Source organism: Schistosoma haematobium, chromosome ZW (genome assembly GCF_000699445.3).
Source record: "Schistosoma haematobium chromosome ZW, whole genome shotgun sequence".
NCBI lineage: Eukaryota > Metazoa > Platyhelminthes > Trematoda > Strigeidida > Schistosomatidae > Schistosoma > Schistosoma haematobium.
Genome location: NC_067195.1, coordinates 48,957,185 through 48,980,400, shown reverse-complemented (window position 1 = coordinate 48,980,400; position 23,216 = coordinate 48,957,185). Strand labels below are relative to the sequence as shown.

At 36.2% G+C, this 23,216-nt stretch overlaps 1 protein-coding gene across 3 annotated transcripts; it reads left to right on the top strand.

Moving 5' to 3' along the window:
• Positions 1-10,800: 10,800 nt before the first annotated feature.
• On the top strand, positions 10,801-22,084 carry ZMYND10_1 (Zinc finger MYND domain-containing protein 10; the record flags this gene model as incomplete). Of its 3 annotated transcripts, XM_051211624.1 has the most annotated exons (6): positions 10,801-11,057; positions 14,557-14,697; positions 14,731-15,093; positions 16,609-16,935; positions 18,057-18,319; positions 20,446-20,791. In XM_051211624.1, the coding sequence occupies exons 2-6, from the start codon at positions 14,617-14,619 to the stop codon at positions 20,789-20,791; spliced, it is 1,380 nt and encodes a 459-aa protein (XP_051071708.1). In that variant the 5' UTR covers positions 10,801-11,057; positions 14,557-14,616. The 3 variants fall into 3 exon arrangements, with proteins under 3 accessions (XP_051071708.1, XP_051071707.1, XP_012798697.3); XM_012943243.3 differs by lacking the exon at positions 10,801-11,057 and adding an exon at positions 11,058-11,230 and having other exon boundaries at positions 14,557-15,093; XM_051211623.1 differs by lacking the exon at positions 14,731-15,093 and having other exon boundaries at positions 10,801-11,230; positions 16,609-22,084.
• Positions 22,085-23,216: the final 1,132 nt, after the last annotated feature.

Below are 23,216 nucleotides of genomic sequence, written 5' to 3'. Positions count from 1 at the left end.
GCCAGGTTTGAGACCATTCAGATAATTTCTTCAGGCCATTTCAGAGTTCTAAGCTATCACCCTTACATCGTATCGTTCTCCATATCTTGACATTGTCAGCATATAGCAAGACCAATGATGATAGGAGACGAGGACGATCATTTACATACAAGAGGAATAGCACTGGCCCCAAAACTGTACCCTGGGGCACTCCACTAAGCACAGTTTCCCAGCTAGATAACTTTGAGTTCACCCTTACTCTTTGTTGACGCCCAACTAAGAAGTCTTTTATCCACATCAATAGATTGCCTCCAATCCCGACATTCTTAACAGCCGGTTGTGCGGAACTTTGTCAAAAGCTTTACTGAAATCAATGAAGGCGACGTCTACATGTAGCTTTCGGTCCTTAAGAGCGCAACAGCTTTCACGAGCCACTGATAAGTTAGTGAGACAAGGGTAACCTATTCTGAAACCGTGCTGCTTCTCCGAGAGGATCCGGTTTTCATCGAGATACTTAAACAGCTCCTTCCGAATAATCTTTTCTAAGATTTTAATAACCACACTAGTTAGGCTAACGGGGCGGTAATTCTCAGGTTTGTGTTTCGTACCTGTTTTGAGGACAGGACTTACTATGGCGTTTTTTAGTCTTTTGGTAAACGACCTTGCGTTACGGATAGGTTAAAGCATATACTTAAAGGGTTCGCAACGAAGTTAGATAATTCCTTCAGTAGCCTAGGATGCAATTCATCGGGCCCCGCGGATTTACATATGTCCAGCTTATTTAGCAGACCAAAGACATCGAGTTCCTTAATGGCCACGCTATCCAGTGTTTGTGTGGAGGGATTTATATGGACTGACGGGAAGGGTGTTTCTATGGTATATACATTGCTGAATTAGTTTGAGAACACTTGAGCCTTACCAAAGTCGTCCTCCACTAATGATGCGACAGCGCTGTCTCCCCATAGTGCAGGAATATTTCCTTTTCTCCTTGTCCTTTGGTTTATATAGGGATACAAGCGTTTAGGACATTCTATGGATTCCTTAACAATTTTTCTTCGTACAAATTTCTAGACTTACGGAGGGTCGAGGCACAGGTATTCCGAGCTTTCCAATACTGAGATTTTGTCCCATCAGTCCCCAGTAACCTAAATCTATCCCACATTTTTCTTCTCTTACGGAGAAGGATGCGGACCTCCCTACTGAGCCATGGTGGGGAGTTTTTTGGCCCCTTTGGTATAGTCCAAGGGATGTGTTGTGTGGTAACTTTTAAGTATGAATTTTGAAATGCGTCCCAGGCCGTTTCAATTGAGGACTCTGTGTCTATATTTCAATGTATTAACGATGCTGTGTGCATGATATCTGGTGTGTTTGCTTTCGAGACGTTTTGTCTTGACTCTGCTGACGCGTGTTGGTGACTATCAGTTATATGGAACTCGAAAGTTAAAAGTGAGTGTTCAGTTTTACCTAGGGGTGGCATATGCTGGAGGTTTGCTACATGATCCTCATAGTGAGTCAGTATAAGATCTAATAAGGATGATTCAGTGTCCGGATCGTAGTGTGTCAGGCAGGTTTCTGTTACTGCGATTATGTCTGGCTTTTTAGAGTCAATCTGTACACCTAGTTCCGATCGCTTATTAAGTAAGCTTCGTGCATTCGTGTAACAGATCCGAAGCCTGTTTAAGTGCCTTCGTGCTTCACCCAGAATGGCTTCGGCATCATTGTCTGTCGAAGTCTTACAACCAAAAAATTTACAATTTTCAGGTCCTTTTCGCCAGCGCTTTCCTGAGTTGTAGTTCTTTCTCGGCTTCCCGTCTTTTAACACGGTCTGCCAACAGTAAGTCCTTTCGGATAAGGACTCTTGAACCCTTTAATTTGTGTCCATTATGTAAAATTAGGTCACGTTCGTTCGAAGAGCCGAATACTATTTTAAGCAGTCTGGAATGTTTTGTTTTCGAGTCCGCTAGACTCCCTACTCTGTACACCTTTAGCAAGGTGACTTCGGTGATATTTTGAGGCATGAGTTGATTAAGCAGCTGCCTAATCAGTACAATGTCATGCTCAAAACGAGCTTTAGGTTCAAAGCTCTCACTCTCCTTGATTCTATGAAAAATAGCTGATCTGTCGCTATGATTAGCTTTCGATTTTTCAACTACTTTTACGGGAGGCAGGGTTCCCTTTTATATCCCTACTTTTCTTCCTTACAACCTGTACCCATTCGTCAGCGGTGCTGGTAGAAGCAATAACAGTTGCGCCAAACCTAGTGTTGGATTTTGGTGGGTTGTCGACGACCTGAGAGGTCGGGTTATGTTTACCGCTTGAAACCGATCGAGCCTTGCGATTGCGGCTTCCAGGTGTTTCCTGCTGGATCCCATCTGGGAGACGGGAAACAGAAGACCATACTTTTCTTGAGCTTTTGTTTACGGCAGGCCCCTTTGGAGACTACTTTTTTTTCTTTGACGGGCGTGAGTCATCTATCATCGGACTAACCTTAGTTTCCTTCACGTTGATTTGCGTGTCTACAGATCGAGTGCTGTTTGACGCATTCCGACTATGCATGCTAAAACACTTCTTTGCAGCATCAACCAGTGAGATGGCCTCGGTTAACAAGCTGTTTGCATCCGAGCAGCACTGTTGACAAAGCCATACACAACCCTTCTTACTGAACCGTTTGAAAGCGGCAGGCGTTAAGTTCGTGCAAACTTCGTGGTACCAGCCTTTGAACTCGTTGCACTGCATGCCGCTTTCAACAGGATAATGACAACCCGGACGTTGGCAACTGCTTTTTTTTACACTGTCCGGTTTTTTAGGAGGGGTTCTAATTCAAGATGCGATGATACTCAAAAACAAAAAAAAATCAATGACCAAAAAAGTGAAGAGCCGCAGATTGCTATGACCAAAAGTACTAGCAGATACAGTTGAAAAAGAGGTACTCAAGAGTACCAACGACAAAACTAATTGAGAGAACAGTAAAAACGATACTTTAGCCGAATACTTTAACTGAAATAAATTCAATCAAGGTGAAAACAGTAGTCTTGATACGTAATAAATGATCAAAACAAAGAAATTTACTCAGCGAGGAAAAATACCACTGTCCTTTTTAAATAGCGCGCGTGGTTAGTATCATTTAATCATAAAGGTGTTACATGTAAAAGCGCCACAATCCGAATACCTATGGCAGCTATAGTGGAGTTAAGATTTATTATTATTAGTATTATTCACATCTTATGGGTACATAAGTGTTTTGAAGAAACCATTTCAGTTTTCTTCAAAAAATGCAATAATACATAGTTTTCAATAATGTCGGCATAATACTTGCCATTTAAAAAAATTTAGAGCAATAACAGTAGAATATTAATAATAATAAATCGGGTCTGTGCAATTGAGAAGAATATTGAATTGAGTTTAAAGAAGGAAATGGAGAAAATAAGGGAATAGAAATAAAGGAGACGTGAAATATGCAAACAGTCTAATAGGCGTGTTTACGAACACAGAACAAGAATAAACGACTATGTGTGTATCGTTAAATTAGTAACAAAAATAATTAAGAAAAAATAACTTATAATGGCAGTAAGATATGACGCTAGAATAAATGTTTGTGCAGTTATAGTTTGGAGTGATGCTATGAAAGTTACAATTAAATGAAAAGGATAATGAAATATCAATATGTATGAGACATATATGCATAGTGAAGATAAAACGGGTTTGAGAATTTAATTTAAGTGTAACACAATTTATTGTTTTAATTACAAACTTCGTAATCTTAAGAATAATATTTATTTGGAGGGAAAGAAGAGAGAAAAGAAGTGAACACTTAGTGAAAAGTTCTGATCCATGATAAGAATAATCATTGTGTAATGAATATCAACCTCAGAAGGAAACCAGCAATTGAAAAAATAAAATAATTATAATCCGTTAAAGCACTCGGATGAATACATTTAGATTCATGTAATAGTATACAGGATGAAACCGGATATTAGTATAAATATTTGTGCAATAATAATTAAGATTGATGCTATGAAAGTCAAAATTGCTTTTAAAGGGCAATCTGGAGTTAAATATGTTTAGAAGGATAAGAAGATACAAAAAGAATATCTAATGTGTCGGAGAACTAATAATGTTATTAATAACGGTAATAATGATAAACACGAACATAAGCAGATTTCATATATTAGGATAAATAGAAATAAAATAAAATAGACGTGGAAAGACTTAAAGGTTTTATTTTGCTTTTCAAGCAATTAAATGGATGACGGACCTTGTTTGTACAAATCATTATTGAATACATTGATATTCAATAGGTGACATAATCCACTTTCGGAAAGAAAATCGTCAAGGAGACTTTTAAACCAGGTTGTAGTTTCACTGCAACGGAGGTTCACTGGCAGTCTGTTACACATGGTTGAGTAGCGAAGAAGGAAAGAATTCTGACGTAAGTTTGTGTGGGTTCTTGGAATCGCTAGAATATTCTCCTTATTGCGTAGATTGTGGGATGATATCATAAGGTATGAAGGGGTGGATACCGAGGAGTAGGAAATACAGTTAATAAGCCGGTAGATAGAGACAAGATTTAATTTGATACATCTGATCCAGAGAGGTTCTAATTTGTGTTGTTGACATCTTTGGTGATAGTCTTTTTTGTCGGAATACCCCAGAACAACTTTGGTGAACCTTCTTTGAACACCTTCAATTTTAATCAGGTCATTATGCCTGCAATTACTGTAAGCTAAAATACCATATTCAAGAATGGGTGAGATACATTTTCTGTATAATAATAATAATAATAATAATAATCTCGATTCGATATTATTGAAGTTTATCACTATGAATCCGATGAGCTTTCTAGCTTTGGATACTTGAGATATAATGTGTTCAGAAAAGTTCAGACTATTGCTATATCTTAAACCCAGGTCACGAACAGTGTTGAGAGGTTTGAGTGTATGTGTCTGTACAGTATTTCGGCCCCTATTAGCATTATAAGCCACACGGCCAATAACTGGAGCAGTGCAGTCAAGTCAATATATGAGGTTGTGGTATAGATTGGAAAGCGCAATGTCAACATTATTTGTGGTAAAATAAGTTTCCCATGGTAAACATTGAATGAGAGCTTCAGTCCGTTTCCATGTTTGTTGATCAAAATGTCTGCTCTGGTACGTCATTGAAGCTTTAGATTTCAATTGTATGGCGTTTAAAGAATGAATAACACTCAATACAATTCTATGGTCACTCATAAAAAACTCATGATTGGTATGCACTGAGATAGAGTCTATGTTGATTGTGAACATTAAATCAAGTGTATTATTCCCCCTGGTTGGTTTTCGGACCTGTTGAACCCATCCACAAATTTCTAATGTTTCAACTAGCTTGTTATATCGACCTGGTACCGGAGTCAAGCCCCATGTAATTTTTGGCAGATTAAAATCACCTACGATGATTTTAAAAGTATGCGGTTGGTGCGAAGCAATGGAAAATATTTTTGTTAGTAATTTGTCAAACTTAGTATCCGCATGAGGTGGTCTATATATGCATCTCACAAGTAAATAATTTTGGGATCCACAGTTTACAGTAACCCAAGTGGAGTCGTCTATAGTATCAAGGGATTTATCCTCAAATTTGCACGCTTGAATGTCTGAACGGATGTAGATAATTGTACCGCCTCCTATTCCATAACATCTATCGGTTCTAAAGAAAACGTGGTTATCTACATTCAAGGAATGATCGGATATAGATGAAATACACCACGTTTCCGTAATAAGTGCAATGGTTGGATTTACAAGGAATAAAAGAGTTTTAAGATGAATAATTTTATCGGACAGAGAGCGGGCATTGAACGAAAGAATAAGAAACTCAGAGTCATCATAGTGAAGCAGGTTAGAGTATAAATCGCAATTGGTAGTTCCATGAATACTCATAGGATTAGCTAAGGTAAGAGTCGTTTTGCGAGGGGAAATAGATTCAACCACTTTGTCACCATGTGAAATATGTTTACCGTTGCCGGCAGGAAAGCCGGCGGAATTACAAAAAGTCTTCTCATTGCTATTGGATATAACATCTGATAAGGGCATACTGTACATATTGGGAGCCGGACCAAGAAGGCTATCAGGTCTATGGTTGTGACCGAGTGGCCAATTACAATTCAGATAACTATTTATACCTGACGTATGGGTAACGTGTTTAAGATGTTTGTTTCCAAGGTTTGTGGTTGATTTCGGCTTCTTCATAAGTTGGAGAGGATTGTGTACTGTTAAACATACTTGCGATGGTTTGCGAGGTTCGAATATATCAACGTTAAGTGCGTGGTCAGTTATATGAATGTTATGATTAGTTTTCCTGTTATCCGTTGCACAGTTACTGTAACTGGGTGTTGCACTAACAGGGGTTTGGATTGTGTTATCCCATTCTTCATCAGCACAACTACTTCGGGTTGAATCTAAGTCAACATTCTTAAGTGGATGGACACCACCTACATCGGGATTACTTTCTTCTGGGTTTTGAACTTTATGAGATTCAGAAGAGTTTTTCGGTGGCGGCAAAGTTGTTAAGCTAGACGTCCTCTTAGAATCGGACTTAACTTTACAACCATTAGGATTATGATGCGTTTGAGAGTTTGACGCTGATGGTCTGTAGTTATCCCTTCCTGCTTTTCGCTGGCATGGTGTTTTATCCGGAAGAGTCTTAATATCCTTGAAAATCTGTTTTCGTCTCAATGAATTGGAGGAATTTAAAAATTCACTGGCGTCTACAGATGAGTTGAATTTGAACAAGATCGGTGAGTGCATACCAGGATGAATTCTTTTTAATCTTGTGCATACACATGGTACGTGTGTCATATTGCTGGCTCTAAGCAGACTAGATTTGGTATTTTTAAGGGCATGTGTATCCGGTATATTAAACACAAATGCATTGCTAGATCGCCTTATTCTTTCAAATACCTCTGATGCAACACGATCTAGGAAAATATTTATGTCATTCATTTGATCTGGAGTCTCTGTGAGGTTGGGGTTGATGAGATATTTAAGCGGACTGAGAATGTTCATGTCTACTTGCAACTTTTTTATAGCATCCATATGGTTGCAGTTGCGATTACCATCACTGTTTACCATCAGAGTTTTCAACATGTCTGGAATGGAGACAACTGGTAAAAGCTTGTCTGCTTCCGGATGAACGGAGTGGCTCGTCTCGTTGAAACTGTTGGAAATCGTGTCAGTAGTGGTGTTAAATTGTGTCGTTTTCCTACGTTTGGCTGAACGCTTAGGAGCAGGGGTCTTCACTTTCTTTTGTGGCATGATAAGAAAGTGACGTATAGCAAGTGGATTGAACAGAATGTTGGAAATAGAAGGGGGTGAAAAAATCAATTCCGAGGGCTCAAGTTAGTCTAAAAATCAAAATCTATGTTTTAACCAAGAGTGAATGTATCGTGAGGATTAGTGGTGTTAAAATCAAAAGATGACAATGGCAGGAAGATAGTAGGGGAGATGAAGTATTTATGTCAGTATCTGTGTGGAGGCAAAATAGAATATAAAGGAGCAAGTTGTATAAATTTTAACATATGTGACACGAAAGATAGCCTTATATAGTAAAGTAATTTAGAAATGTCGTTAATTAATATCAGACAATCAAAAAAGTACGGTAAGTGATACATATATAAACTGAAAGTCCATATTAGTAAAAATTGGGAGGTGCAGAGATAAGTAGTTTAGAAGATTATTACCGTCTAAGATTATTATGTTGCTTCTTTAACAAATATATGAAACAGCTTTTTGGAAAAAAAACACTGTCAAAAAAAACAAACTGTGACAGACTCACCAATTTGGACAGGTAGTTTCGGAAATGAAACAATTTATAGTATCCAAATTTGATTTAAATGATAGTTCATAAAATTGTGAATACAGTCCTTTAACATACACGGTTATATATATTTCTTGATATTAGGTAGAGGTTTGAATAGATCCATCTTCTAGAACCCCGATAATCACAGATGTCAGAGGCTTCTGACACATGTTTCACGACATAAGTGATTAGTGAATGCGTTTGTCCCACTGCATTAGTGTTGCAATAACTATCGTTTATCACCGTACTAGCCAGTTGAATGTTTTTTTGCAGTATAAGAAAGAAAGATTAGTTCAGTGAAGAGTTCTCTTCTCGGCGAATTCATTTTCAAAGCTGTACAATCGCAAATATATATATACTTATTTTTACAGGGTGATAATAATACTGATAATAAACTTCTGTTATACATGGTGACAGTGAGGTTAAATAGACAACGGTATTAGAAAAAAAATTTTTTTTAAAACAAGGAAAGTTTGATAGGTAATGGCTTAAGTATTCATCGGGTAAGGATGGTTCAGCATGATGACGGTTAGAGAATCGAGGTGGATTGGAGTGAAAATTCATTCACTGAATAAAAAGTTAATACTATATGGAACTGTGAACTAAATAGAAAAGTGTTTCATTGAACAATCAATAGACAACGGAAGTTATCGGGTAAGAAAGAACGTACATAAAATAAGCGTAGTTCAATAGATTAGTAAAGCATGAAGGGAGGGAATCGTGAGTCACCATAATACAGAATTTTTATTTGGAGGGGCGTTTCTCGTACGAAATCAACCGGTTTAGAATTACAAGATTAGAGGTTGTAGTGTCAGTCATTATATTAAGCCCATATATCTTATTCTAGCTTTCGGACATTCCATTCTATTCATTCTACTTGAGTCATATTTTGACCTTGTCAATTATTTGCTTATCAGTCTTGGCTGTTTTTATATGAGCGTATATGTGTGTACACTTCATATCCTATGTCTCATCACATATCTGTAGTTTATTTTGTCTGCTGATAAATATTAATTAACACTTGACTAAAATGGAGTTGGCCTCCCAGCCATCTTCCCTGCGTGTCATTTTGCTTTGCTCTGTTTCATTCGCTTCATATACAAAATATATGTATTCACAAGTCAATTCTCGTTATTCGGCTTATTTAATTCCGTTATTGACTAACGCGATTCAAGTCGACGATGATATACGAGAATAGGCGATAACAAACATTCGTACGATCTAAATAGGAGTCAGATCCACGGGCCACTAAAAGGTTACACAAAACTTAATTTTATGGTAAGAATTACCCAAATTACAGGTGTTAATTCCAGAACTATGTAGATTTCAGACTATAGTCGTAGTATATCCTTACCTATACCGTGTGATTCACAGTATAAATTAGAGATGTGCAATGGTACAACTTGTGCAATCGTTTGTGAACGTCACATTTAGTGACTATTTGGATTCGTTCTTTAATATATCATTGCCAAATTGTCGTACTTATCGAGTAACTTTACAAAAGAGTCTTACTTTTGCCAGAAGGATGTGTATTTCAGATGTTTTAGTGCAGAAAGATACCTGGATATCTGTAGAAATTGACATTTTGTGGAGTTTGAAAATATTTCAGGTGAATTACAGACAGTTATTCGACTTTCAACTTTAAAATCTAGTCTGCACTTTCTAGAGCGCTTGTTCATTTATATGAGCTCGAAATTCTGGCACACAATTTTGGTATTTAAACTAAATGTTGACCCCTTTATACTTGCTAGCGTGTTTATTACGAATATCAAGTGTAATACGTCCATTTGTGCTTATATAATTTCACTAGCTTTGGATAGGACCATGGCGTAAATTCTTAGTTAGCATATTAACTCGAATATATTTAGTTATCGTGGAAGTACGCTAAGTCAGAGAGTGTGTCACATTGTTCATTTATAACTAAGTGAGAAATCTTACAAGAAAATTTAAGTGAACAATATATGGTATCACGCTTCACTAAAGCGAGAATTCAGTTGCATTGAAATATTGTATTTGTTTCGGATTTCACTAAAAACAAGCAGGGGTCCGTCTCTTGCTTAACGTTGAGCCCCACAGTAACCTTAGCAGTAAATATTACTGCAGTTATTACATTATGTTGTTCCCATTATTACTAGTTTGAGCGCAGCACGCATATCACTAATCTACTTATAAAAACATGAATCTTGTTTAATTTCATCTCATGCTGAAATTTAACATATTTATGATGATCTTCGTAATGATGATAACGGTTGAGACCCTGAGGATTAAAAGAGTTGCCTGCAAAAGAATAACCACAACCATGAATACATTAATATAAATTATCGTTTAGTGTCAGGTTTCAAAGCCTTAGGAAATAGATGTCTTTTTTCGTAACAAACAAAAGTCCTTATTACGATGTCTTACAGTTTGAGGATTATTATATTTCACGATTTTTCTTAATAGCGTAGACTTTGTCAAAATAATATCAAAATCATTCATAATCGGATGAGCTGGAATCAGCTGTGGTGTTTAGACTCTTGTACGACTTTAGAGAAGAAATAGTACAGTATACTTTATAACATGAAAGTTACCTCATAAGGTATGTGTTATGTGTAATTGAAATCAAAAGAAAATGTACCACTGTTAGGTACACATTTATGGGACTTATCACTTTTATAATCAAATGACTTTCGAAATATTTTTCCATAGATGTTTAAATCTAGAGTTGTCGACTTTGTAAGTCATTTTATTTATATATATTTGACAGCAAAGAAATTAAGCGAAACTTGGTGCATTAACATTTTAGTACAATCCGATTTATCCCAGTCTAACCTTTTTCAGTATCATTTATCATTAAGCACGACAAACTGTCGTAGATAATTTAGCGTTCTTAAAAGAATTCAGGATTAGAATGCAATGAATATGACAGACTGACTTAGTTCATGTTACGATACTGAATCTAAATATATATGTAACAGTTTGGTGGACAATTAGAATTGAAGGCGTTCTTTTTCGGTTTCAGAAATATTTTCAGCTATTAGATAAAAGCCGTCAACATAGACAAACGTTCACGAAAATTGTACCCTCTACATTCCCTTTGTTGTCTTCATTTAAGTCAGTTTATGATCAAACGTATCATTCTTGCTGATGATATTCACCTCGTTTATTGTTTGAAGTATTCAACAAATCGAGCGATTGTTTATTGTGTATGCTGAATTTTTGACGCAAATTGAAATTATTGGTGATCGCGATAACTGCGTTTATGATTCTCTGTACGTACTGGTGACAATAAATAGCAAGACAAATAAGTGTTGAATTGAAATTAGATTGTGGTAGCATAAGAATGTGTCGTTCTCGTGACCGTATTTAACGATGACTCATATTTTGTTTTGCTGCATCGTAGTTATGACAACCTAGAGTGACTAAATTACTAATGATGTTAGAGGTAGGAGCAAATTATCAATTTTGTTTTCCATGCCAGATCTTTGAACATATCACTTCGTGAAGTGAGACACTGAATAAGTTGGATGATTTCAACTGATAATAACTTAACATTTTAAGATGCAGTAAATGTCTCACTTTCATTTAGTCTCTATGAGAAGTTACCATGTTTTCTTCGTATGACAATTATGTATGATTGTAGCTAACGTATTTTTTGTTTTATTAGTGAAGTAATTCTTCACGCAGTGCTTCTGGAGTAATTTTCATGATTCTTCACTGTCATCATCCAGTCTTCCTTAGTAATATATACGAATGAACCCTTAATTTCAATGAATATTCAATGTTTTTCAGTGCGTTTTCAAGTAGTGTTCGTCATTGACGCACCCTAGTTTAATGAAATATTTGTTTCATTCAGTAGCGAATAACTCACAAATTAATTTCCCTACGTTAGGTTGATCAAACCCAAGCTCCCAACTTTAGGGGAACTTTCCCAACGTTTGAGGAAATTTCGGGTTTTTTGACCGTTTCCTCAAAATGGCCCAATTTCCCCCAAAAAATTGGGAGCTTGGGAACTCCTGTGCAAACTGTGACTGGAGCCATTTAGGTTCGATTATCTCATTTGGTGTTTTGCGTAATTTAGATGTGCACAGGAAGCTAACGATTAATAAGTCAAAATGAATGGGAACAGTAGATGTTTTATTTTACAGAAAAATTGCTGTCACCCAAATGTCATCAAACTATTCTTATACTGTCTGGTATGACATAAACAGCTAGATATCCATGGAAAAATGGACGTTAAAATAGCTATTTCTTTAATCATTGTTTATTTTCTGAGGACTTGTTTCATATGTATAAAAAATATTATGGGAGTTTTGTGAGGTAAATACTCATTATCTGACTAGTTCACAGTTCCGAAAAGTGTAAAGAGGTGGGTTTCGACCAGAATTCGGCTTTTCGGGTTTAATCGTTAAACTGCAACTTTTTAACTATCGAAGGTCGAAACCTCATTTTTTAATATAAAAAAGCTAGACTTTGTTGGGGAGTAGTCTAACACCATTCATTTGAATTTTCTAAAGTCAAATATTTTACGATTAATGTATCCAGAAGCAGAAGTATTGGAAACGCTTAGTGGTTGAGATAGATAACAGTTTACTAAAAGCATCTATTTTTTGGCAGTTCCTTATACTTAATGTCTTATAAAGATGTCAACTATCATAAATTATTGCGTTAAAATAAAGGCTGAATTATAATTGGACAGTTTGTCATGAAGAAAACACGTGTGTATCGCGACTCACAGGACCATCAACGGTTTACTAACAGAGTACAAGAAAATGTCTTTCGGTTTAATTACGATGCGAAAAATAACAAGGGCTTGTTCAGTGGAGTAAGAAAAGATTTTTTGTCAAGATAGCGTGGTACGAAATACAGTCATTTGAGAAAGAGAAAACGAAATCTGTCATTAATTTGAATAACAATTCAGATGAAGACTGATAGTTTGAGTTAAGTTATATTAGACGATAATGTTCATAAAGTAATCTCGATCAGCTTCTTTAACTGATATCATATAATATGAGTGCAAGCTGATCTATATCACTAATCATCCCACCTTAATAACACAGCAATATCTTTGTGAACACCAGTCAGTCACAATATAGAACCTGGTACTTATTTACTGCAGTTCAAGTTGCTATAACCGTTAGCACAGAGGAATGATATTACCAGGCCAAATTATAGAACAGTAGAGGTAATAATGGTATCAGCAAAAAAGGTTTTGAGGAATTTATAATTTGTGAGAAGGCAAGGAACAGATGCATATACGCCACAGCAAAATAATTTTGAGCCATATCATTCAAAGTCTCTACTCACTGGTTACGATAGTCACGCAAACTCCCACCAGGTAATCTATACCTATGAGCATGGCTAAGTTCGGTTTTCAGTGCTTCCATGGACTGATGCCACGCTTCGGCTGCCTTTCTTTTAGCTTACCCCCGCACCAGAAAGCAACCTTGTTTGAGGTGGGGATTGGTTTAGCATGCATAACACATGTCCCAACCACATCAATAGATGAAGATTAATTATCTCACCAATCGATTTTCCACCCTAATATCATAATTCCAACCAAGGGATTGCTTACTCCGTGGTCTCGAACTACACGAGTAATGCTTCGTAGACAACTATGATCCAGTACAAGTAACCTACGAATATCCCCTCTTCTTAATGGCCATGTTTTACATCCATGACGTAGGAGTGTTGTATAGCAAACTCACTTCTTGGTTGGAAGACAGGTACCTCGCCTACATTACATGTGATGCAAGTTTGAAAAAGTCGATCAAGTCTTCTAAAATCCGTATCGAGATTCAGACTGATATCAGACCATCGGGACTGACGTAAATTTGAAGATAAGCTAACTGGTCAATGCTTTCAACTACTTCACTCACTAACATTGACTCGAGCAATGACGTAAGCCAATGCCGAAGTAATATTTATCAGTTAAAGGCAGAGAACCACATATAAAGCATGCTTCGATTCTTAATTATAGGTGGTCAGAAGACTATGCATTTTGTCAGCGTCTTCGCGAAACAGAAACATATATTCTAAGTCAATAAGTGAATATCCTGGTAGAAGACCATTATCTGAAAGCCGGATGACAAGAGCGTTATCTCTAAGTGCATGTTAAAGTTGGATAAAAATGGGGAAAGCAGACAACCCTGATAAACACCACTTGAAGCCAAATATAACGGCAGTTCACCTTAAGATGTGACTCAAACTGTGGTGTTCGAGTAGAGAGCCTGTACGTGGTAGACGTACTCCTTTGGTACGCCTGACACTGCCACTGAATTCGGGATAATAATTTTTACTGGTATAGTTTGCATGTTCTGAAATTTTCAATAATTTTGTTCTCAACCACATCTCGTGAAAAATGAACGCAAAAAACAGTCAAGTTTGAGGTTCATCTGTTGGTATAAATAGTAAACATTTACTGGATGTCTGGAACCTAATGTGTTTAGACAGTTTTTATAACGCTGAAGACTCTATTTCTATTTGATTTCCTTAAGTACGTAGTAATACTAATAACATTTAATTAGTTCGGCTTCTCAGTGACTTTATTAATATTCATGCTGACTAGATTGCAGTCTTCCAAACAGCTGAAATCGCAGACAACTGCCATTTTAGGAAAATAAGCGAATGAAATTATGTGCTTTAGCTAAATAGACATTCCCAATGTTAAGTTTTCGAAGGTTATTTATTCTTATTTTCATAAGTTTGTGTATACATGTAACAAATGTCATTTCGAGTGCATTATTTAGTGATATATTTTATTCCTTGCAGTACAAGGGCAACGAACAATTTATTATATATTCTGGAGAGGCTGAGATTTTTATACGGTCCATGGAACTTGTAAAATATGGAGATTTCGGTTTAGAAAGGTGGTTTAATTATCATGGGTATTTAAACAAGCTAAATATGCAGGTAAAAACAAATAGTAATTTATTTTATTTCCAGGCTGTTGCTTCGGCTCGTACTCAATCAGATGAGTTTATCAAAGAATTTCTTGTTAGTCATCAAAAGATACCGATTCTAGTTCACGATCTAATAATGGTTGAACTTTGGAAGCAAAAAGTGTTTAAGATTATATTAAGCGATAAAGAGGAACCTAAATCTGCGTTCCCATTGTATACTATTATATATCATGAACTGTTGTTGGCAAATTTACTAGAAACCGTGACATTCCACAGTGATGCAGTAGAAACCTTTGGAGATTCAGTTACTGATTTAGGGGATTGGTGCCATCGGTCATTGTGTTATCTCGTAACTCAATCAGCATCAGAAAAGGAAAAGTCAGTGTATTTCGAATTGAAAAATAAGGTACTTATCAACATTTTCTGGGGTTAATAAAGTAATTTGTCAGTAAATCAGTTAAGTTTTGGAAATCATTGAAGGTTAGGGCTTTTTGTACTGATTATCTATTAATGTACGTCGGCTCTCACAAAATTCACCGAGCTGTTGAAAACTGGAACAATTATCAAAAGTGAAATACTGGTTTGCAATATCCCTTTAGTTTAACATAAAACAGAAAAGATTTCCTGTTATCATTCGTTCAAGAAGGCAAAAATATAGGTATTTCTATTAATTCTTAACGTTTTGGTCCAGAATGTTTCGTTTGAAGTAGTCCAAAAGTTTATATGTCTTGTAAAGAACTTACAACTGGAATTCGTTAAAAACCTGAAAGACATGTGTTCATTCAACAAGGTGACACGGAAGTTATTTCTAGAAGCTTTAGAAGGGAGGAAACGTATTCGTTTGTTTATTTCAGTTGGTTGGTGGTCATGTATGAAACAAAACAAAAGTTAACTCGGACATTAGTGTAGGGAATTAGCGGAGATTATAGTATCTTCACAACTGAAATCACGAGTCAAGTCGCGTGTGCGGAATCGTTGACGCACATCGTTAAGGAGTCCTTTGTTGGGACGAAACGACCGCCCAATGCTTCTAGGTTTTTACTAGTAGTCTGAGACCAACTTACGACTTCAATTGTCAGACAAGAAATTTTGAACGGATTGAGAATCTTTTATATTCACCAAAACGTTTTTCCAAGTACAAATGAGACATCCATGACAATCAACTACTGAATACTTATAGGCAGGTATATATGAAGTAATGAAAGTAATGTAAATTTGCTACATAGTGATCTATGTGGATGTCATAGAAATTTCGGAGTACTTCAAAAACAAACAATCTGAATGGCTTTTTACTAAAATGAAACATATAGCAACTATTTTGGCATTTACGGTTTCTTACTGGTGAATATGAAAGACCGTGTTTAATATCATATTTTTCTTCGATTACGAAAAGGTTGAGCAAACAAAATACTACTTGTAAAGTCAGATTTACGATGATACTTAGTTTATAAAATACGACAGAAAATAATGATGGACAGAATTTTCGGTAGTCAAACTAGAAGGCATGAATATTAGGTTAAAACTAACAATACTCTAGAAATGTTCATTTGTTGAGCAGTCACATAATATGAAGTTTTGAAAATTAGTGCTAAGTTTTGATTAGAGCTGGTAAATTAATTGATGAAATCGCCAAACCGCATAAACGATTGAATCGAATCTTACAAATGCCCAAGGAACCTTGATAGAACATTTGGCCTATCGATTTTGAGATTGATGAGGCCAAGTAAATAACCTAGGTAACGAAGTTATTGATTTATCATATGAAAGGTGTTTATTTCCTATTTGTGCTATTAATATAAGCAGAAACCAAAGGTAAGACTTCAGAATTAGAGTTAAATTATCCAACCATTCATATAACTGATTAAGTTTATCCATTAAAAAAACATTATAAATCTTTTATTTATCCCTTGTAACAATATAGGTTAGTGATACCAGTAATTTGAAGGATTTAGATCGTCAGTATAAGGTTATAGAATATGAAAAGGGTATTAAAGCTATCACTATTGTTAGACACTTGTTTGAAAACTGTTTAAATTCAGACAGTGGATTACCTCCTAGTATTGGACGTCGTTTACTTTACACACATGATATCCCAATTATACTTTGTCAATTACTTGAACAGAAACCATGGATAATAATTGGTTATGACAAATCTAATACACAACGTCGTCAACATATTTGGCATGAGAACGGGTCATGGATACCATATGAAAAAACATCCTGTGTTATTCACAAGCCAGAAGCGCAGGTAAATATTAATATAATGTTTATCTGGATTTGGTTAGATAAGAAACCAATGATTTAAGTCTTTAACCAATGTGAAACTAGGGCTTGGATTATTTTATCTCATGAGTAGAACGAAAAACATATCTTTAAATCAGGTCTGGTATATTTTAGGAACAGATTCAAAAATGAAATATCCAGAACACTGTTGTGCTTCCAAAAAAGTAGTAAAGAAAATATTTATTAGTATCAGATGGGTTTTGTGGATATTATAATAATTTCAATGGTTAAGATCATGAGTCAATTGAAGCCGGACCACCATTGAAAACCTGGAAGCACTGGACGGTCGTTTCGCTCCAATATAGGACTTCTCGGCAGTGCACATCTGCGACCTTGCAGGCGAGAATAGAGTCCAGGACCTTCGGCCTCTTGCTCGAACCCCCGACCTCCAGATCGCTAAGTCGGTATTCAAAGTTGTTATTATCTAACTTCAACTAACCCACGAAATTGAGTGACCATCTTTCATTGTCGTCGGTGGATAACTGCATCAGACCCGACACGTTAATTTCCATTACTTCATACCGTTAATTCATTGTCTTTACAGAGACAGGTTACATCGAATGCGTTTCTCCATTGCGATCTAAAAAGGTTTTGTAGATCTGGTTTGCTTATATATTATCTACTTTGTGATGCAGGAGTGAAGTCATTAACAGTGCTAGCTAATCCACTTGCTTAGGAAGTTGCATAAAAATGATGAAATGAGCAAAGAAATACTAGCAGGAGTAAAATAGGTTGTTTATCGTTTGATAAGCTATGGAACCAGCTTTGAAAGTGTTTGATAGAAAGTTATAATAACGAGTACATAGTTATACACTGCAAAGCAGGTAAGACCAGCACGAGTCAAACATAAAAAAGCTAGACACTGAATGAGAAAAATGTGATAACTCTGGTACTAAGATAAAAGGTATGCGTTCTAGATTGCGATTAAAAATATAACACCATTTTGATGTATATAGAAGGAACACATTACAATTCTTTTCGGAAATGTTAGTGTTTTTGAATTTCAGGTAAGGCTGTCGACTAGTATGCAGTTATCGAAAAATATATTAATATTCTTACTCCAATGTTTATCTTTGTATTTTATAGATATGGTTATGTCTATTTCAAATTCTATTAGCCAATAGTTCTTCTCTAAAATATGATTGTTCAGTTAGCCACAGAAGGACTGCTTTATTGAAACTACGTCCACTACTTACCGAATTAAAACTAGATGTTCTACCTGTTTTAATTGACCTAAGACGCTTTTTGGAGGACTTAAGTCTTAATGAATCGTATGGAGGCACAAGTGATAAAATTAATATGTGCCTTATAGAAGTAGTACCAGAAATTCGTGAATCATTGTTTAGCAAGTAAGTCTTATATGATGGGTGTAGTAGTCTTGTTACACTAGTTTATGTTCAATTTATACACTCATGAAGCTTCTACAGCTTATTGTACAGTCAGTAAAGTATTTTAAGGGCTATTTTTGAAAATAATAATTAAATTTGTATGTGCTAATATTTCCAAAGTGTAGAGGAGTTTCCATAAATAATCAGGACGATAACAGAAAACTTTTAAATTCAAAGCACACAATACCCTTCAATGTAGCTAACAATTTAAGAATTCAAGGCCTAATTAAATAGTTGTTGTTGCGTTATTTGAAGTTATGATGCTGAATGGTTCTGTTTATCGAACTCTTCTTTATTTAGAAAAAAATGGGACGTAGTTTAGAGAAACTATTTCGTGAGACGTTACCACGTTGTTACACTTGAAATCACTAAATAGTCGTTCTAATCAAATTCAGATGATGTATGGTACGGACCTCATTTACTTTTTTTGCTTCTAACTGTGTTTAGTAAACTAAACAAGCTGATGTCCTGAACTTCTTACTAGAATATAATTAATTACAGTTATGGTTATTTTTCTATTCACAAGACTCGATTTCAGACCTCTATTTACATTGATGAAGCCTGTTTCAATCCAATCTGTGACGACAAAAGTTCTTCGATGCAACTAAGATGGATAATTAATAGTCATCAAAATAAATCATCTTTGAATGTCTGTTAAATAATGCTATATTCTTATCTTATAATACAGTGTTTATGCTTTTATTGTCGTATGCAGTAGTCGAAGAAGTAGTACACAAAAAGTTTATGTATCAACTTCTATTTCTCAGGAGTATAAATGATCATTTCTATGTGTAGATGTGGCAGTACTACTAGATTATTTATTTATTTGAACACATTAAAACAATAAACAGCAATGAACCGCATTAAAACAAGCTGCAGTCTAATAGTGACGATCCAACAGTCAACAGGATTTAAATTAATGTGTAATTTACTATTATAACAAAGTAGTCATTAAATGATGATATGCAAAATTTGTAGCTTCAACGTAAGTACTGGTAGAGGTGTCCGAAACGACAATGAAAGCTTCACAATAAAGTCATATAGCTTGGATAAGGTAATTTTATCAAAAGTTATCTGGTAAATTTACGTTTTAAATAAAATCTAAAACATTTATGAACCAATTCGGATCTGACATTAAAAGAAGCATTTTGGCAATTATAATATTTTATCGAAAATCTTATTACTTAGAAGATTCATTATCCTCACCAGGAAATAAAATAAACATTGAAGGGAATAAAGCTTCTTTTCGGTGATTTCATTTTCAAAAGCTGTTGAATCTTATTTATGCGAGATAACAAAAGTAATAAACAAGCTTTTTTTATATGTAACATATAGATATTCATAATTCCAGTATATATACACAAGGAACTACTTAAATCACATAATCCTAAAACATTATTTAGAGAATTCTGTAAACTTATGTCCAAAGACATAAATTATGTAGAGAGTTAACTGATCAAACAAATGAAAGGCATCCAGAATAGGCTTGACTGATTCTACGAATAACAGATACTCTAGGAGGTTTAAATACCGAACAATCAGTTGCTCTGTACGTCTTATTTCAGGATATTTGGAATAGAGGAAGCCTGATAAACCTCTTTATGAAATACAATGAAAACGGATGGACATCCCTTAGTATCAGAGTCCAGAAAACGAACCGGAATGGAAACGTTCTTAGTAGTTGGATAGTATCTGACTTACACAGAGGTATATTTTGCAAAGGCTTTAACAACTACCGGTATGCAAAGTTCAGTAAATATTATATACGATACTGTAAGACATATTTACTACTAGTTAATTAAATTATGTGGTATTGTCTTACCAAATGTTTGATTATTAATAAGATAATGAATTTATGACTTAGTGGTTAACGGAATTGTAGATGGTATTTGACACTAAATGTTCCTGTTATCCTAATACACCTATTACTTTTTAAGCCATATATATTTATAACCTGGATATTTTCCGTTGTTTTAAAATCTAAATCGTACTTATCAATAATATAGAACAATTACTGAAATTTTGAAACACAATTTACTCCGATAGCAACTAAATACAAAAATAGTTTTATTGCATTATCTTTTCAGATATAAGAATAAATGGAGGAAACTTGCCACACTATTCAAAGAACAAACTGAATCTAATCGTGGGAAAGAGGCGGCGAAAAAGGCAGCATTGCAGTGGACTGAGACATTTTCTGAAGAACATCTCAGTCAATTGTTCTCCTACTCCTTGGGGAATTCAGGTGATGAAAATCCTCTATATCCAACACCAAGATGTCCAACATGTGGAGAAATTGCCTCCAAACGATGTTCAAGATGTCGTCAGGAATGGTACTGTGGTCGAGAATGTCAAGTAAAGCACTGGTTAAAGCACAAGGGCGCTTGTGACTTGTTAGCAGAAGCAATAACTTCTGATAAAAACTCGAATTAACTTTCTTCATCATAACCATTTTTTTAAAAATCTAATGTAAATAATATTAAAGTTAAATCGAAACGTCTGAATTCCGCTGTGTGAATCAGAAATTTATTTAACTATTTGTCATGAACAACACCGGTCATCTAGATATTGTTCATTTTCACATTACAAGAGAACTGCATCTAATTAATTGATTTGGGACATCCTATCCGACTATGAACCCATCTATATGTTGTTAGGATCCCAGTGGAACCAAAATACTGCTGGTACATTTACAGAAAAGGTAAACGAAAGATACTCCGTACAGATCGTTTCTTTGACATATCTTGTAAGGGCAAAATTCTAGTAGTTTTATTGTTGTTACCTTGATAGTTACAAACAAAAGTTACGTGTATTAAAAGTTAGTCTATAACCTGTGTGATCAGGTGACATTGAAAAAAGACTTCCTAGTTTTTGATACAAACGAATAAATAATAATACCGTATTTGTCTTCTCCACAGGTTTTGTAGTGATTTCTGGATAATAATAATTTAGATTCAACTATAATTCTAAATATATCAGACTGCAATTAGTCATCTTGTTTAGAGTATAGAGATGTGCTATGCAAAACAAGCGTATCAAAGACAATATTTTAGTGCTCTCAGTATGTATCGAGATGTCAGTTTCTAACTGAAAAGTAGTTCAGTATTTGTTGTATATTTCGAGATAATATATGTTGTAATTTTTGACTACAATTACACGAATTGAGTATATTCGTTTGTCAAGTACAGTTTCAATATTTTCAGAAAAATGCTACCAAACAGCTATCGATAGTTCACACACCCGACCGTTGTTGCTACCTTGACGTGGTGGTCGGGCTTGCCTATTGTGATGAAGCAAACGAGCTATACTGGCTGGAACAACTGTTCCTCAAGTCCTACCATGTCAGACAGGTCAGCTGAAGAGCGGTAAAACTAAAAGCAACAAACCCAAGGTCCGAAGGCGAAGCCGTACTGCTGACTGTACAGAGATGTGACGGCAGTAAGATGTTTCCTTCAGACAACCAGCATGACAGCGATGCTGTCACTCCCCACAAGGAGGGGTGGGGTTAGAAAAGGTCGACCCTAAAAATGCACACCTCGCCTTATCCCACGGATATCCGTCTCCGGCGGTAAGGTCCCAAAAAGTACGGAGCTGACACAAAAATTACCCATAAAAAGGTCGTGTGTGACCGACCTCAAGTAGTTGTCCCTTGGGCACTGCGGTCACGCTCCCAGGTCACTAAGACCACCTCTAATCCAAGTTCCTTTTCAGGTACCTCCAGAACAACCCTTCCACGGTGTGGGCAGCCGGGAAGTGATAACCGCCCTCATACCTCTAACAGCACTCAAGACCACTGTATTCATAATCAACCTTCCTCTTCACTTTCTATTATTCCTCCTACATCGACTTTCAACTCTAAACTTCCTTCTTCGGCTTCCTCCTCATATGTTACCGTAGCCAACGATTCTAGTGCTCAAAACACTGTCCCAGGTCTACTGAAACCTCGCTCCAAACTACACATTGGAGCCTTCAACGTAAGCACCCTATGTCAAATCGGTCAACAGGCTTCCTTTGCTAGAACTCTAGAATCTCGTACCGTTGATGTATGCTGTGTCTCCGAAACACGCATACAGGATCCCAGTGTGATCATCCACTTGACCTCACCTCGGCAAAACGGAGAGCCAACGAGATACACCCTCCGTGTATCTGGTGACCCGACGGCCATCTCTCGTGGACTGGCAGGAGTAGGCATAGCACTAAGCATGAGGGCGGAACAAGCACTGCTAGAGTGGATTCCCGTCAACAGTCGTCTATGTGCTGTTCGGCTAAACGGCTCCGTAAGAACTCGGAAGGATAGGGACACACGTCGTTGCCTTTTCGTCGTTTCTGCCTACGCTCCCACTGACTGCAGATCAGATGAAGTGAAAGATGAATTTTACAGAAAGCTGTCCGAACTTCTTCAGAAAGCTAAACGTTCAGACATAGTACTCGTAGCAGGTGACTTTAATGACCAGAGAGGTAGTTTAAACTAAATAGAAAGGGATTTAGGTGGGTATTTTGGTATTCCGGCTCAGCGAACAGATAGTGGTGATCGTCTGCTGCAACTGTGCTCAGACAATCGTTTATTTTTAGCAAACACCAATTTCAAGCATAAGGAGAGACATCACCTAACATGGCGAGCGCCTGCATCAAACCAACGATGGACTCAAATAGACCATATTGCCATCAGTCATCGTTGGAGAGGGTCGGTACAAGATTGTCGCTCATTCTGGAGTACCTGCTTGGACTCCGACCACACCCTAATACGGGCACGCATCTGCTTGTGCCTCACTGGACGCAAAAAAGCCTCAGTAAAAAGAACAATTAGAACTGATTTGAGTAGCGAGAAAACCAAAAGTAGGTTCCAGGAACAACTGAG